This window comes from Sorex araneus, chromosome 1, assembly GCF_027595985.1.
Source record: "Sorex araneus isolate mSorAra2 chromosome 1, mSorAra2.pri, whole genome shotgun sequence".
NCBI classification, from domain to species: domain Eukaryota; kingdom Metazoa; phylum Chordata; class Mammalia; order Eulipotyphla; family Soricidae; genus Sorex; species Sorex araneus.
Window position 1 is genome coordinate 152,990,112 of NC_073302.1, and position 17,567 is coordinate 153,007,678.

The 17,567-nt window shown below is 37.9% G+C and overlaps 1 protein-coding gene and 1 non-coding gene across 3 annotated transcripts in view; both read right to left on the bottom strand.

The window, feature by feature from the left end:
- The window catches only part of CERT1 (ceramide transporter 1), a 90,367-nt gene that overhangs the window by 67,651 nt on the left and 5,149 nt on the right, over window positions 1-17,567 (bottom strand). For both annotated transcript variants that reach the window (XM_055127090.1, XM_055127082.1), the window contains exon 2: window positions 16,168-16,302. In XM_055127090.1, the coding sequence (XP_054983065.1) occupies window positions 16,168-16,302 (135 nt within the window). The remainder of the gene's footprint in view (window positions 1-16,167; window positions 16,303-17,567) is intronic.
- On the bottom strand, window positions 15,856-16,054 carry LOC129401478 (small nucleolar RNA SNORA73 family). Its single transcript, XR_008628369.1, has one exon. It is a non-coding gene; the product is annotated as a small nucleolar RNA SNORA73 family (small nucleolar RNA).

Below are 17,567 nucleotides of genomic sequence, written 5' to 3' on the forward strand. Positions count from 1 at the left end.
AATCTTATAAACGTAAGGCCTTTGTTTTTAGTTTAATTTTTCCCAGGGGTTGAAGGACCACATCTGCTGAGTATAGGATCCAGGATGCAAAGCACTGGTTCTAGTCTTTTGAGCCATCACACTAACCCAGACGCCCTCCCTGCTTTTAGTCCCCAGAACAATACATACAAAAAAACTAAACTAAAAGAACCAAAGTTTTATTTAGGTGAGACATTTACTGAGCCAAGAGTAATCTCCTTTATTTTTAGGATCTAAATATTAATTTTATAATAAATAAGCTTAAACAAGCTTCATTAAATCTGATAACCAAAATATTCTATCACAAATGTTAACATGTTCTCCCAAGAATCTCAAATTAATTTCCTCGGATTTTGCCTGGCTTTGTTAGTAACAGCAGGGAAAGTTTCCAATGAGGTGCAAAGTTATTCAGCTTCAATTGACAGTGTAACAAGGCCAAAAAAAAAAAAAGCAAAAACAAAGGAACATTACATCAAATGTTAAACAGCTATGTTTGTCCATATCTAAATGTAATTTCCCTAAATTACTATTGGGGATATGTTAGCAGTGGAGTCCACTTTGTGAGCATGGGACGGTGAGAGTGAGTTCCATGACACTGCTTGATGCACTCCAGTGAAATCTTGGAGGCTCTGCTTTGGAACCCCATCATACAATGAAGTGCAATCTCCAGCACACTACAACCAAATGTGGCTAAAGTATGCAATCCTCACTGCAACTACAAATGTGGGTATTGCCACTAAGCATGTGTGATCCAGGGTCATTACAAGGAATAATAAAAGGGAAAGGCAAAAATGTAAACTGATGGAAACATCAATTTTCTGGTTCAATGCCTTACATTCTTCATATAGCACACATTAAACAAGGACTAAGGAGTTAGTTCAACAGACTAACGTGCATACAAGCCATCTCTACTACCAACAATCTGAGGGGTAGGTGACATAAAAGATGCATCAAGTGTTGTAGGATAACACTGGGTTTGTCCTTTTAGTCTTGCTGCAGGGAACTTAGTTTACCCTAAAGCAATGTCTGAAAGCACGCCCGAGAGCCCTCGAACAACACACACACATCACATCCCCCTTCTGCGTGCACATTTTTGTATTTTTTACAAAATGTCAGATGATATATCATCTGTGAACAACACAAAAGCCTTTAATCCCTCCCCCCAAAAGTGGGAAATGAGGAAATGAGTCTATAGGGCAAAGAAAATGACAGATATCTATTTTCTTAAGAAAATATATTTGATTAATACACTTTAGTATTTAAGCTAAAGTGGACTTATTATTAGATAACCTTAACTGATGACTCTTTACTTCTCATGTTTAATAAATTATTATTGTATCAAAAAATATATATATATATATTTGAGGGCTGGAGCAATAGCACAGCGGGTAGGGCATTTGCCTAGCACGCGGCCGACCAGGGTTCAATTCCCAGCATCCCATATGGTCCCTAGAGGCACCGCCAGGGGTAATTCCTGAGTGCATGAGCCAGGAATAACCCCTGTGCATCGTCAGGTGTGAACCAAAAAGCAAATATATATATATATATGTGTGTGTGTATGTGTGTGTGTGTGTATGTATGTATATATACATATGCATGTATATATGTATATATATATACACACATATACACATATATATCTGAAAAATTTCTGTCTAGAAAATAAAACATGTCTCATCTCATCACATACAGGCAAATATTCACACACTCTGCCCTCCCGATCAAAAAGAGATACCTTGCTTCACCGAAACACAATTAACCCTAGCTTTCTTTGCAATTTTATATTTTGCTCATTATTTACCAATAGATTTTTTAAAAAATAATACATCAGGGGTCAGAGAAATTAAGTACAATTGGTAAGGCGCTTGCCTTGCATGCAGCCAACCCAGGCTGTATCCCGGGTACCCCATATAGTTCCCCAAGCCCCATCAGGAATAATCCCTGAGTACAAAGCCAGAAAAATGCCCTGAGCATAGACCGGTATACCTCTGTGTGTGTGTGTGTGTGTGTGTGTGTGTGTGTGTGCGTGTGTGTGTGTGTGTGTGTAAAATACAATTTGTTAAAAAAAAAGAAAAAGGAAGAAAATATTATGTTATGTACTAAGTTCTCTGCTCTCCAATTTTATAACTGAGGTTAGTCCCTCACTAATTCTCACTGCAGTCCTATTCTTAATAATTATTAGAAACAAATAAGGGGGGGGCAGAGACAGCACAGGAGTCAGGGGGCACAAACCCAGTTTGATCCTGGCACACCTCCCTCAAGGCCCCTGAACACCAGCAGGAGGTGTGGAAGCCCTCAAACATCATTAAAATGGCCCTAGGGCCCTAGCATTGACTGGGTCCTGGCCTAGGTGACAAAAATGTATCTCAGGGTATGGTTCCTGAGGCCCTGGAGCACTATTTGAGGGGCCAACCACCTCCACCAAAAGAACAAATAAAGGTATCGGCCAAATTTAATTAAAAAGTTTTGGGAGGTAGTAGATATGACACATGATCTAATCTCAGGTACAAAAAAGACTAATCTTTTTTTCCAAAGATGACAGGGGTAAGCTGACAAAGCTAAAAAATGCTAAAGCTATATAAGAAGCTGTAATAAAAGGCAAATATAGCCAAGAGGCATAATGAATAAAATAGAAATTAAAAGAAAATATGAGCAAGCAATAAATGTCAAATTGAGCCAACTGTACCTGGTTTTGACACTGTACCATAACTCTACTAATTAAACTCATATTAATTAATAGAAGGAAACTGGATGAAGTGGGACCCTGTGTGTTCTATTTTCAAAAAGTTTCAATGAATAAACAAGTAAGTATTTCAAAAACCGGAAGTTTTTTTCAAGGAGAAAATAAACTGAATAAAATGTTAAAAACTGGTTGTTCCTTAGTGCTAGAATTACAGGCAATTTCTTTTTTAAATTTTTAAATATTTTCTATATTTTATTACTTTTAGAGAAAAAATGGCAATTTAGCTCAAGGCCCTCAGAACACAAATGAGTATGGTCCTTACCAAAAAAATTCAGTACTACTTTAGAGACAAAGGGCTATCAATTTTAATGACCGTTATAATTTACCCAAACAAGCAGAAAAGATATTCACAGTATATTATGCAAGTCAGTTAAAAATGTTAGGCATTCACCTAGTCTGCAGAATACAGAATTTATTTTAACTAAGGATGAGATACTCCCTCTCTAATGGAGTAACTGATTTACTGTCAGTGGCAGATGGATTACACAAATCAGAGTAGAGGTGTTAAAGAAGGCCAACTAGAGATTCAAATCTAACAAAGATGGCATGATCTTGGGAAAGTCCTCCACTAGTCTAGGACAAAGGTTCTCAAATGTACTGAGCCTACCATCTCCTTTTCAGAAAAAGAAATTACTCAGCACTTTTATCCCTGGAAATCTACCTTATTGATTTGAGGAGTGGAGGAAGGTTGAGTGATAGAAGTGCTCAATGCTTACTCCTCGTCCTGGGCTCAAGGATCACTCTTGGTAGTGGCACTGACAGGGAGTGAAGCCAGACTAGCTGCAAAGCAATGCTTTACCCCTGTACTATCTACCTTTTTAAACTGAAGGAGCAAAAAGTCCCCCCCCCCCCCACCCAGTTGCACCTGGATCTTTCTAGTGGTGCCCAGTACTGCTCATTCTGGGAAACACTGGCCGAGGGAATGATAACACTGCCTTAAAAATATGAAACTAGATTCTGTCAGCAAAACAAAACAATATCTAGGGAGATAAGTCTGACCAACCATGTTTATAAGATATTTACACATGCATCAGTCAATACATTCTGTGAGTTTAATAATTTACACAGAAGAACAATTTAACCATACACTAGAATTTTCTGGTAAATGCTCTAAGCACTCCACCCACAAAAAAAAAAAATCAAATGATAATTCAAAAGCTTCCTCATGGTGTCAAAACAAGTAGCTGAAAGATTTTTAGTGGTTAGTAACATTTTAAACCTACGAAAAATTCCCCCCCCAACTTGTTTGAATGACAGAAACCTGTCCCCCCGCCCGCCTTCCCACCTTCTCAAATCCTAACACACACAAAAAAACAAACAAAATCTCAATAACAGATACGGGTATTTGGAAAGAAATGAGACCAAACCATCTTTCTTTCCCTCATCATCATTCTCAAAAACATCATCATTCTAAATAAGAACATTGAGGCACTTTCAACCACAAAGGCCTTTGGGAATTACATTTTCCATTTTCCAGAATTTGTAGAGGAAAGCTCAGGAAAGATGTGAACTTCAGATAGCTTAACTTCCTGTCTCCCCAATTTTAACACCTACCAATTACTAATTGAGGTCTTCCTGGAACACACAGTGCCTGTCTATCTATAAGAAGTATTCTTCTATTACATGCTAATTTTCAACCTTTTAAGAATCCAGGGACGGTGACATGTCTCTTGTGATTTTAGATATACTACTTAAATGTTTAACTCTTTTTTTTTAAACACTCATTTCCTGTCCACAAAGCAGGGGTAGTCGGATGCAATTATTTGTTGAAAGGACTAAATGTCATAAAGCATCTATGTGGAAGTACTTTAATAAAATGGGAAGCAAATGTAGTCAAATGCTATCATACCTAGAGGTTTTGGTGTTTAGTGGGGAGCTGGTGACGAGGGCCTGACAGTTGGTGCTCTAGGGTCACCAGGGCTATCTATGCCCAATGGTGCTCAAAGGTCCATATAGTGGAGTGCTGACAATGAACCTCAGATGCCACCACTTAGTTACCTCTCAGACCCTATTCAGACCCTATTTTAAAAACTTTTATGAAATTTTTTTCAGTGGAAGCCACATTCAGGTAATGGATAACATTAATAGTATTTTGGGGTTTGTTTGTTTTTTTCCTTATAAGAGTATAGCTTTGAAATAGACAAGGTCTTAAAACCTTTCTAAATTAACCATGAAATAAATCACCTAACATAGAAACACAAACATAGTTAGGGGGGAAAAAAAGTATTTTAGAAAACCTGGCAGTGGGGCTGGAGCAATAGCACAGCGGGTAGGGCGTTTGCCTTGCACATGGCCAACCTGGGTTCGAGTCCCAGCATCCCATATGGTCCCCCCAGCACCGCCAGGAGTAATTCCTGAGTGCAAAGTCAAGAGTAACCCCTGAGCATTGCTGGGTCTGACCCAAAAAGAAAGAAAGAAAACCTGTCAGTAAAAGAAATATTTGCATCATGCATATATTAAATGGTTCAGTTAAAATGTGACATTCTTTTCATTTTCTTTCCAAATTTTTCTCTTGTAGGCCTCCACATTTATATAAATGGTTAATTACCAGTTTGATAAGACCTGAAACCATCTGACTCCAAATTTGTCTCATAACCCATAAAGAATAGATCAGCAAATCTGAAATACTATCAGTTCTACCATCAAAATAAATCTGGAATCCAACTGTGTAGGCAAATAGGGAGTGCAAGATTGGGGGGCGGAGGGTGGCACACCTTGAAATGTGCTTTTAGATAATACTAAAACTTAAAAGGAGATTCCCTAGATTTGAAGTGTAGCCCAAGAGCATGAAGACCAAATCCTTTGATATACAAATAAATTCTCAGTTCTTAGAAAAGAAGCTGAGGCACCACCCAGATGCAGAAATTCAAGGCCCCACTCAAAAAAGGAAGGGTCAACCCTCAGCAGAAGTTACAGAAAAATCCTGATTTTTTTCCATGAACAGTAAAAGGGATGAGATTATGAGAAGACCATCAATAGTGCAAGGCTTTCCTGTGACAACATCCAAATTAATTTTTATGTTTGCAAACTCCAGGAAAAAAAGATTTGGAAAAGCTGTATAAAATCTCCTCTGGAAAGCTATCTGGGGCTTGCTCTTCAAGCTCATGTTCTCCCTTGAACATGAACTTGCTTGCCTCTATGTTTCTCTGCTGCCTGTGTTCTCTCTTGAATACAATTCCCCTTTCCTCTCACATCTAAGTAAATTTCAATAAAAGCTTTCCTTCTTATTTCACTCCCTAAAATTTTTTTCTGTGAGGGAAAGGCAACGGACCTACAATGCCTATACTGAGGTTAGGACTGAACTTATCTAGGCCAGGTATTTCCCCAAGCATTTGTGGCTGAGTGGGTGCAGTAAAAAGGTAGAAAGGAGCCACCAGCAACACACGCACTTCACATAATCTTCACCACTTCACTCTAGCATTATTCTGGTTCAAGACACCATTATCTCTCATTTGGTTTATCTTCAATAGCTTATCTCTCTCTCTCTCTCTCTCTCTCTCTCTCTCTCTCTCTCTCTCTCTCTCTCTCTCTCTCTCTCTCTCTCTCATTTGGTTTATCTTCAATAGCTCCTAAAACTGACTTATTCTGGGCCAAGTGATAGTAGACTTGCCTTGCATGGGTTTGATCCCTGGCACCACACATGGTCCCCTGAGCACTGCCAGGAGTGATCCCTGAGCACTGCTGGGTGTGACCCAAAAGCCAAACCAAAACAAAACAAAAGGCTATCTCATTCTATTTTCCTATACCAATTCCTGCCTCAAATTGTTGCAGTTAGACCAGGGGAACAAGTTTTCCCAGTAATATAAAACTTAGAAAAAACTGCCTAAATCCCTAGCTTTAAAACCCAAAGGCAGGAAGACTATATCTTGCTGAGATGCAAATACTGTTAAGTTCTTTTGAGAAGGAGAAAATGAGGCACCACCCATAGTAGTGTGAATTCCCTGCTCCCAACCCACCCCACCCCATAGATAAAAATAAAATCTAAAGCTTTTAAGACTATGAAAAAGATCTAAGAATCCAAGATTCCTCCTAGATAACACCCTAGCAACAGACGCTTATCCAGATAGGGTCAGTATGGAAAAAGTTCAAACACACTATCTTGAAGATTCTTCCCCAACATCTCAACCTGAGTTCATGGAGCCTAATGACATAGAACCTTGTGGGTCAATGTAAGGGCTTTATACTATAATAACCTTTTTCAAATGAGACTGGGAAGTCTTTGGAAGCTTGAAAAGAGATTTGATCCCTTGTAATAAGATCACTTTGGATCACTGTGTTAATAGCTTTGTTGAGGTGTGAGAAGTAACACCAAAAAAGTGGGTCCTCTGATTACCTTGCCAATTAGATGCTGGTGACTGATGTGACATAGGGTGTAGGGAAGGTAGCTTCAAGAAGAGTGTTTCTACCTCCCTACTTTACCTGCCTGATCACCTGGGAAAGTCCTTGAAATTTGGACTGGTAGGGTAGCAGCATAGATGCCAGAGTCACAGCTGCACCTGAAGTTCACTTGATCCACACCACCCAGGAACTTGCCGTACCACCCAAGTTTTCCAGGAGCCATGGACTCAGGCTGTTGAGAAGAATTACCCTTTTCAAGAGAAGGAACATCAGCCCTAACCTCTGACCAGGTTTCCTAGAAAGGTTGACCTAGCAGAAAAGAATTTCAGGAAGGTGGGGCCAGAGAGAGATAGTGCACGGTTTGCATACAGACTACCCCAGTTAGATTCCCGCACTACAATCAGGAGTTAGCCCTGACCATCCTTGGGTGGTTCTATTTCTTTTTGTAAGGAAATTTCTTGCAGGAGATAGATGAGAATCTATTAAAATATGGCATGCCATATATCTGGGGCCCTAGTAAGTCATTTTTATCACCCTTAGTTAAGGGATTTATCAGCTTTCTCTATCCTTTTCTAAAAAAAACAAAAACCAAAATAAAAAAAAAGCCCAGGACCAGGAATGTAGTCCAGCAGCAGAGTGCCTGTCTTGCATATGTGAGGCCCTGGGTTCAATCCCTGGCACTGCAAAAAATGACAATGACAAAATAACTGTAAAAATCGTAGACTATTCCCAATAAAAACTTTTCACAAAACAAGAAATCTCAATGATCATATACTAAGAACTGTGCAAATACTTTTATGTATTTTTTTAATCCCATGCTCACACTTCACATACACCCCATGCCAACAACACCCAGCCTTTAATAAATTAAGAAAGCTGAAGCTAGAAGAAATTCAGTTATGTTACCAAATGTACCTTTAGCCATAATAAGCAGGTCTGGCTTAGAATATGAATAATTTAATTGCTAAACAGTTTGAAAATCAGGATAAAAGGCAAAATAATAGTACTAAACAAAAACTCAAATGTGTGAAAACTGAAGGACCTTCAGGAAAACTAAGAAAGCGAACTTCCTGCTAAATAATCCAAGCAGACTAATCCATAAAGCATGCATCGTTTGCTTAAGAAAACCTCAATGTTAAAATATAAACCACATTTACTAGAGATTTAACAGAAAGCATTAATAGCAACTCTCAAAACTTAAATAGCTGATTTAAGTTTTAATATTCATGAGCTTCTAAGTCTAACACAAAATAAAATATCATATATGCATTATTCTCTGTGCATACCGACACAAACAAAAAATTTCAATAAGAACTGGCTGATCTGATTTCTATTTTTTTGGGGTGTGGGGGGCGGAAAGAGGGGGAAGGGCATCCCTGGCTGTGCTCAAGAAATACTCTTAGCTCTGTGCTCTGGGATCACTCCTTGTGGTGCTCAGGGGACCATATGTGGTTACGGGGTTAAAAGTAGGGTCAGCTGTCTGCAAGCAAGTGCCTTAACCCCCTGTACTATCTCTGTCCCAATTTCTAGTCTTAACTGTGAGTTAATATAATGAATTGAATGTGTCCACCTAAATTTATATGTTGAATTCCTAACCAAGAACCTCAGACTGTAGCTTTATTTGGAAATAATTGAAGGTGTAATTAGAATGAAATCACACTGAACTTGAATGGATCCTAATCTATGACAGGCAACATTTACAAAAGAAAAAATTTGGACATAGACACAACACAGAGAAAATACTATGTGAGCATAAATGCAGAGATGAGAATGATTCATTTCTAGGTTAAAGAATGAGAGATGCCAATAAGCTGCTAAAAGCAACAGAAGGAACTAGCTCTGAGAAAAACTTGATAAAGACTTGTCTAGCCTCTAGCACTGTGAGACAATAAATTTCTGCTATGTAAGCCAATTAACTGGTGGGTACTTCTTTATGAAAACCCTAACAAAGTAATATGGTTTGTAATGAAATAATTCGGGCTGTTTTTCAACATTCTGAGATGTACATATCGATATGTATTCTTTAAAAATTTTTTATCAAATATTTTAAAACTTATTATGGTGGGGAATAAAGAGAGAGAGGTACGGAGGGTGATCTGAGGAATGTTTCAGCACCTCCAAGTGTGAGGCTCTAAGTGATCCAGGGCGCCTCCCACATATGCCAAATGTGGTTCACAGGATCTGCTGTCTGGGATCCTGAGTGCCATAGTGTGTGCAATCTTTAGCTAACTTTAGTGGTGTGTATAAGCACCAAAACTACAGATATGTGATCACATCATAATGATTCCCAGTGGGCACTATAACCAGAAAGTGGAAAAACACCAGAATTGAAAGAACTGAGAATCCCCAGTGAGCACACATGCAAACACTGCAACAAGATCTGAGATCACCGGTGGGGAGAGAGAGAGAGAGAGAGAGAGAGAGAGAGAGAGAGAGAGAGAGAGAGAGAGAGAGAGAGAGAGTGGCGGGAGGGTGAGGGGTGGGGGTGTCCCCTACCCCAACACCTAATCATGGTAACAATGAAAGAAAGGGAAGAGGAAAAATAATATTTATTATTATATTAAAATTACTCAAGTTACACTGAAATAGCTTAAGTGAAAGGTATTTTTGTGTGACCTGCTGAATAAACTTTTTCAAGATATAAATCTTAGTAGCATAAGACTCTCATTTTCCTTCTTTGTATGTTTGTGGTGCTAAGAATCAAACCTAGGGTCACACACATGCAAGATGCACACTCTACACTGAGTCACAACTTCAACTTAAGTTCTAATTTTTTTTTTTCTTTTTGGGTCACACCCAGGATGCTTAGGGGTCACTCATGGCTCTGCACTCAGGAATTACCCCTGGCCATGCTCGGGGGACCATATGGGATGCTGGGAATGGAACCCGAGTCGGCCGAGTGCAAGGCAAATGCCCTACCTGCTGTGCTATCACTCCAGCCCCCAAGTTCTAATTTTTTTACACATACACTGACAAACGGTCCTAAATAAGATGAATTACCAATTAGGATCTTATTGTTTTAAAAGTGTTGACTATACAGTTCTTCATCACATTTCACACAGTCCAATAAGCTGATAAAGGTCAACTTCTTGGATTGCTCAATAATCTGTATATTCTTTATATATTATACAATGATTATTACTGTATCACAAGCTCTACTCATCTTTGGTGACAACCAATTTGCTGAACCTCTTTCTATATAATTATACTTTGCAACTGCACATTTAAAATATCTTAGATCTAAGTCTCTTTAAGCATTTCTTCTCTTGTTTTATATTTCTATTAATTTAATTTTATCTGCATCTTTCAACTTCTCCACCAATTACAACCAACTCAAAACTATTAGTTTTAGGAATGTATTATGGGAGTGCTTTGGAGATATACAGAGGGTAATTCACTTACTTGCCTTGCACACAACCAACATGGGACCTAGACTCAATCCCTGTAACTGTACTGCCAGGCCAGATCCTTGAGTTCAGAGTCAGAATAAGCCCCAAATATCAAGTGTGGCCCCGAAACAAAAACAAAAGAAAAACCTAAATATTTTTTACCATTTTTAGTTTTCCTTCTAACCTTATTAAAATGAAAAGTTGGTAAATGCATTTTTCTTTATCCAAACTATAACAATAAAATGCCAGGCTTGTGAAAGGCCTCAGGTTCAATTTCTATCATTTCCACCAAAACCCAAAAAAGAGTAGGAATGCCAAAAAACATTGTATATAAGAAGTCATATGTCTCAGATGAAACTGAGAACTAAAGAACTTAATTGCAAAATAAATGCAGAAAAAATTCCTAAAACATCAAAAATTTCTACCTAATTCCCAAGATATCTTCTAGTCCCAGTAACTACAAACAACCCTCTTCTTCATCTTACAGAGGGATCAATATCAATAGCAGTTTAATGATGGATGAAATATTTACAGTAGAATTTCAAACAAGGTACAAAAGAAGGAATAGAAAAGCAAACTAAACAGAAGACAGTCCAAAAATGAAGTAACATGGAAATGTGATATATAATAAAGTTAACATTCCAAACCAATAGGGAAAGGTGAATTATTTAAAGGTATTATCAGACATGGTTAGCAATTTGGAACAAAATAAAAAGCTGAATTCCCACGTCACTCATTACACTAAAGTAACTTCCATAGGAATCAAAATTCATTATGAATTATATATGAAAAGAGGAGGGAACACCTACCTAAATATAACTACATACAGAAGCCGTAACAGGAAAGGTCAAAAAGAATATGTAAAAAATTTGTATCTCAGTAAGGCTTAGAAAGATATTAAAACAGGGAACAAATACAAAGACAACTTGGAGGAAGATTATCTTTAATAAGTTTGATAAATGGACAATTGTCTTGTTATAAATAGCACCAAGAAATCAATGAGACAAGCAAACAACTGGAAGAGAAAAAATGTGGACTATAAACATATAAAAATCACTCAATCTCATAAATTATAAATGCAATTAAAAAATAGTAAGATAGCATTTTCAAAGCCAAAGAGATAGCTCAATAGTCATAAGGAGGACTGAGTTAAATCCCTGGCACCCTATGGTCCCCCAAACACCACTGGAGCAACCCCTGAGGCTGGAGCCAGGAGTAGCCCCTGAATAGCACTCCCAGGTGTGTCTCAAAAAACAAAACCAGAAAAAAAAAAGCCAAAAACCATTTTAAGTCAGTAATACTTAATATAGGGAAATAGACATCTTCATATACCATTACTAGAAATAAAGACAATTGGCAGTAACTATAAATAAAATATGAAAATACATTTTGCTTCAACATTTGTAAGGAAAGTCAGGTATCATCTAACTTTTAAGAACAGAGAACGGGTAAGAAACTGAAGTATAGTATTCCCATATATGTTAAGAGAATGTAGCAGTTAATGTTCAAGACATGTTTTATAGAAAAAGTGCCAAAGAGATAGTAAAAAGGTTAAGGTACCTGCCTTGCATGCAGCTGACACTGGTTTAATCCCTGGCACTGCAAAATTGACTGAGAACTGCGGAGCAATCTCTGAGCAGAGAGGTAGGAGCAGCCTGTGTAACTACTAACCGCCATCCAACTATCCCCCCAAAGTACAGAACAACAGCTTTAGTATGCTACTATTCATATAAATCAAAATGAAAGATATAAACAAATGTTCATATTGGTATACAACTTTTTTTAAGAACAGAAATTTAACATTAGTAATTAAAATTTCCTTTTCTGTTTTAATCTTTTTTTTGGGGGGTAGGTGGGTCATACCTGGCTCTGTTCAGGGTTTATTCCTAGTTCTGTGCTCAAGGATAATTCCTGGCAGGGCTCGGAGGACCATTCATGGCACTGGAGGTTGAACTTGGGTTGGCTATGTGCAAAGCAAGCACCAAACCTGTTATACTATCACTCCACCCCCAAATAATGGCTAATTTCTTGAAAGCATGACTAAAATTAAAGAGAAGCATTTACTTTTGCTATTTTTAGTAAGGGTTACACTAAAGAGTTACACTGATGGTGTTGGGGGAGGAGGTTAATAAGGCGTTAGTAATCAAACTGAGGGTCTGACACCTGGAAGGCACAGGCTCAGGTACCACACATGGCCAAGGGCCAAACTGGGATGAGTACAGTGCACAGCAACGACTAGTTTCCCTGGCTCCTCACTCCTTCCATCTTCACATCAACCATCAATTATTTTCAAAGAATATAGCACTAAACCAATAACCATCCGAAAATATGTAAAAGGGGGAAAGAAAAGGATCAAGGAAAGAGACACTTCAAATCTATAAGGAGTTCTCTCAGCAGTGCTCACTTAGGCTATGGGTTTAATTTAATCCAGAGCCTTGCATGTGCAAAGCATGTTTTATATCATTTAAGCTGTCTCTCTGACCCCAACATCAAGATTATAAAATATATTTCCATCTACTATTTTATCCTTGACCATAATAATGCTCTATGTGGAGAAATAAAACCCCAATACTAAAATAAATACAACTTCGGGGCTGGAGTGATAACACAGTGTGTAGGGCGTTTGCCTTGCACGTGGCCGACCCGGGTTCGAATCCCAGCATCCCATATGGTCCCCTGAGCACCACCAGGGGTGATTCCTGAGTGCATGAGCCAGGAGTGAGCCCTGTGCAACGCCGGGTGTGACCCAAAAAGAAAAAAAAAAAAACAACTTCAAAATATGACTTAACTATAATACATATATTAAAATAACAAGTTTTTATGTTAAAAATATTTCACTGAACGTATCCCTAAAAATAAAGAGTAACAGTTTCTTAACAATTCCTAACAATTCCCGGTTTTCCAACCTAGTTCTCAAGTATGCTTTCAAAAATTTCAAACTCTGAATACATAGGAGGGACAGATATGTAAAAATGATAGAAACACACAGTTCCCTAAACATGTAACAAATTTATCTAAGACAGATTTAGATATCAGTATTGATCCAAGGTAAGCTTTTCTTTTAAAAGCCTTATGTAGACAAGAATGAATAATCTTTGAATTAGGAAAATCTGATTAAGTTTTAATACACCCATTTTTATCTACAATGACTCTTAACCAACCTACAAACTTCTCTGAAGCAGAAATGACCTGTCCCAGCAATTCCCCACTCCTTTTAAAATTTAAAATGTCAGGGAAAATCCATTCTCTACTAGTATGTTACTTCTGGTGTATCAGTTACTTCCGAACTCACTAGCAGAGTATATGTTTAACAAGTAAACTATTTCCAAACGTATTTATGCCAATTTATTTGTTGAAACTAGTTACTGTGCATTATAGTAAGCTACACAAGAAAGCCTGGCAAGCTACCCGTGCGTATTGGATATGCCAAAAACAGTAACAATAAGTCTCTCAATGAGAGACGTTACTGGTGCCTGCTCGAACAAATCGATGAGCAACGGGATGACAGTGACCCAAGAATAATTCCTCAACATTGTTTAAAGTGTGGTCTGTTACATTAGCCTTTTATTGGACAAAATAAGACAAAATCTACTTTATGATTAAGTGTGGAATACTTCATAAAATTTATAGAATACTGTAAATACTGTAGGGCCAGTGAAAAACAGAATGGCTGTTGACCCTCACTATCACATGGCTGAGCATTAAGACAGTGTACTGCTAGCCTAGGAAAGCATAAAAACTCAAAACTTGAAGTATAGTTTCTATAAGCGCCTATCATTTCAGCATCACTGTAAAGTCAAGAAACTGAAAATAAATGGAGAGCACTAGGGTCAGGGCCATATGCAAATTATGAACCTGCTCAATCAAACCGTTTTGACTTCTGGCACAGCATAGCTGGGTATAGCTCTAGAGGCTCTCAAAAACTGCTGGATAACCCTGGTGACCCCTGATACTGCAGCACTCAAGAAGCACAGCATCCTCAGGTCCTCACACTTAACCACAAACTGAAGACTGCTGGGAAAGGCCTGGGACCCCCCCTGAAAACATTGGGATAGCCCTTCACCAAAAACAGAAACTATAATTCAAAGCACTGTCAGGAATCATTTGTTTAGGAATTTATGGAAATTTTTAGGTAACGGTTGTCACTGAAACTCTATCTTGTGTTAGATCATCTAAACAATTAAGATAAATGAGAATGATTTGTTTTTTAAGTAGTATACTGTGTCCCGAGGATGGGATTGGGGGGACGAGGGAGGTGGCCATCCTCCATTCATCGGCCACTGTTCAGAACTCATGGCTGCTTCTCCTGGAAGGGAGCATAAAATGGGGCCCCAAGAGCCATGCCACTGGACTCCGTGCCAAGCTATTTTCACTCAGGGCGCCCCAGAGGGGGGCAAGTGAGAGCCCTCCCTGCCCCAGGGACCCAGCCGCAGCAGCCGAACACTACCCGACCGCTGCCACGCTCCAGGCCGCTTTCCACATGCTCGGGCCCAGCCTCACATGAGTGAACATATTACTGGACACATCATTATAGAGGGAAATATATACATATATGCCCCTCGGAGAGTCTGGCAAGCGTATTCGATATGCCAAAAACAGTAACAATAACAGGTCTCATTCCCCTAACCCTGAAAAGAGGCTCCAACTGTTGGGAAAGACAGTAGTAAGGGGAGGCTGCTGAAATCTCAGGCCTGGAATGAATGGAGACGTTACTGGCACCTGCTTGAGTAAATCGATGAACAAGGGGATGGCAGTGATACAGTAATACTCTGTCCCAGTGTGCAGTTAAAAAAAAAAAAAAAAAAAAAAAAAAGAGGATCCCTCCTAGAATTTGTGGGGTCGGGAAAGTAATGTATGTAATAAAGCTATGGTTAGGAAAATTACGTTATTGACAGATGCTGTAAGTTATCACTCCAGTTTATAACTTCAGGATGATATCATTCTGAAAAAACATTCCCAACCCTGAGTGGCAAAACCTTAATAGATGATTTTATATTCTTGATTAAAGAGGGCCATGAATGTTAAGAAATGCAGTAAGAAATACAAAATTAAAATCATGGGGAAAAAAACTGAGGTGAAGTTGGCAAATAAGTATTTCTAAGTTGAAACTTTTATACTTTTATAAAAATATACCATTATCAGAGAACTTAATATCATTTTCTGTTAATATTTTTATCATTATAACATTTTTCCCCCTGAAGTTCAAGTCTAAGAGTATGTTATACGAACAAGATCGATGCTATAGTAATTTATATTATGTGTGTATAGTATACTATAGACTATATACTATATAAAGTATACATCAATACATACTCTAAAATAAACTTTGTGGAAAAAAATCAGTATGTTCTACAGAGCAAGAAGGATTTTTGAAAATTGGCTTGTCTCCTCAGTCAGGGTCCAGAAAATTCTGAGAAGCTATAGAAATATACAGGTGCACACTTGAGGTCCAGCTTCATCTCCCATAGTGTGGAAAAGGGTTGCACATTTTAGTGCGGAGCCCTATATTGCTGTGTGCCTCCTGGACAGTGTCCAAGGGAGTGACCTCATCAGGTACCCACATTGGAAAGAAAAAGCTTTATTTTGCTTACAAGTATCCCAAAGGCATAAGACAAATTCTTGGCGTATATAGGTGATGCATAATAAATATCTGCTCAATGAACAGAAATAAGAACTTACCGTGATGACAGCCTTGCTAAGACAGATGGAACCTCTGCAGCCATACTCTGTCTCATCTTCAGATTTGTAGTAACTCAAAGTATTATTTTTCAAAACTACCCAACGATCCTGCCACCCATGAATGTAGTTTGTCCACTGGAGGTGAGAAAGAGACGAGAGAGAAAAGGGAAAAAGAAATCAGTATTTCAGAAATCCAAACTTTATGAAATGACAGTCTAATTTTAATGCCAGAATGTTTAAAAAAAACTCTAACAATTATAAACAGTAAAAATATAAAAACCAATAATCTGATGTTTTTCTAAATTACATAGTAATTTTCCATACTTCCTCAAAAGTATAAGATAATAAAATATTATTTCCTTTTGACATCTAAATTTAGTTTAAAGCTCTGTTCCTTTACCCTCCCCTGCTCACCACTCATGCCATTTTAAAAACTTAGTCCCTCCCTTATTTAATAGGTTATGGTATTACCTATATGGTTTCTCCTTCTTCTATACCACATACCGTATAAATACAACCATGGCCTGTATTGTACTTTCCTTGGAAGTTATTTTTACATGAAAATTTATGATGTTCTAACTACAACTAAGTAAAAATACTAGATGCATTTTTAGTGAGCACAAATGTACAAGGCAAAAAATACTAGATCATCAATATTTATGTAGATTTTGTTTTTTGTTTTAGGGTCACACTCAGCAGTGCTCAGGGAACTGAATGGAGTACCAGAGTCAAACCCAGCTGGTCAAGTGCAAGGCATATATTGATGATCAGTCCCTAGATCACCAATATTTAGAAAGTGTATGTCAATCTTTTATTTTGTCCATAGAATTCAATGTTACAAATTTAAAAGTTAATCTTTCCAAGTTCCTCTAAAGATCAAACCTGATTTACTATACAAACATAAAACTGGTTTTAAAAAATATATTTGGATGATGTTTCCATATCCATAAAGTGGTTTTTGAGTTACTCAAGTCTTTTTGCATACTAGAGATCAAAATCAATAAACCTGCAAAGGCAGAAATGTAACCTCGATGGGAGTTCTTGATTATGCTTATTTTTATGCTCTAGGAGTTTAAGTATCTGCCAAAAGCAAAATGGATTTTTAAAAATATACTGCTTTGGCTTGGGCTCTTTATCCATTGAGAAATCTTTCCTTTCCAAATCCCTAATTCAGCATGTTTGAAATGGTTCTGCTCTGAAGCCCATCATTACAATCCCTCCCAGAGAGCTCTTCCTAATCATCATTTCCTTATTTCTAGCTTCCCATGTTTTACCACCACAGAGACATAGATTTGAAATGATGATTATGTATACAAAATGGAATGCACAGGTCTGACGATGTACCTCAGTAGTACAGGACTTGCCTTAAATATATGAGGTATTCTAGATTCAATCTCTGG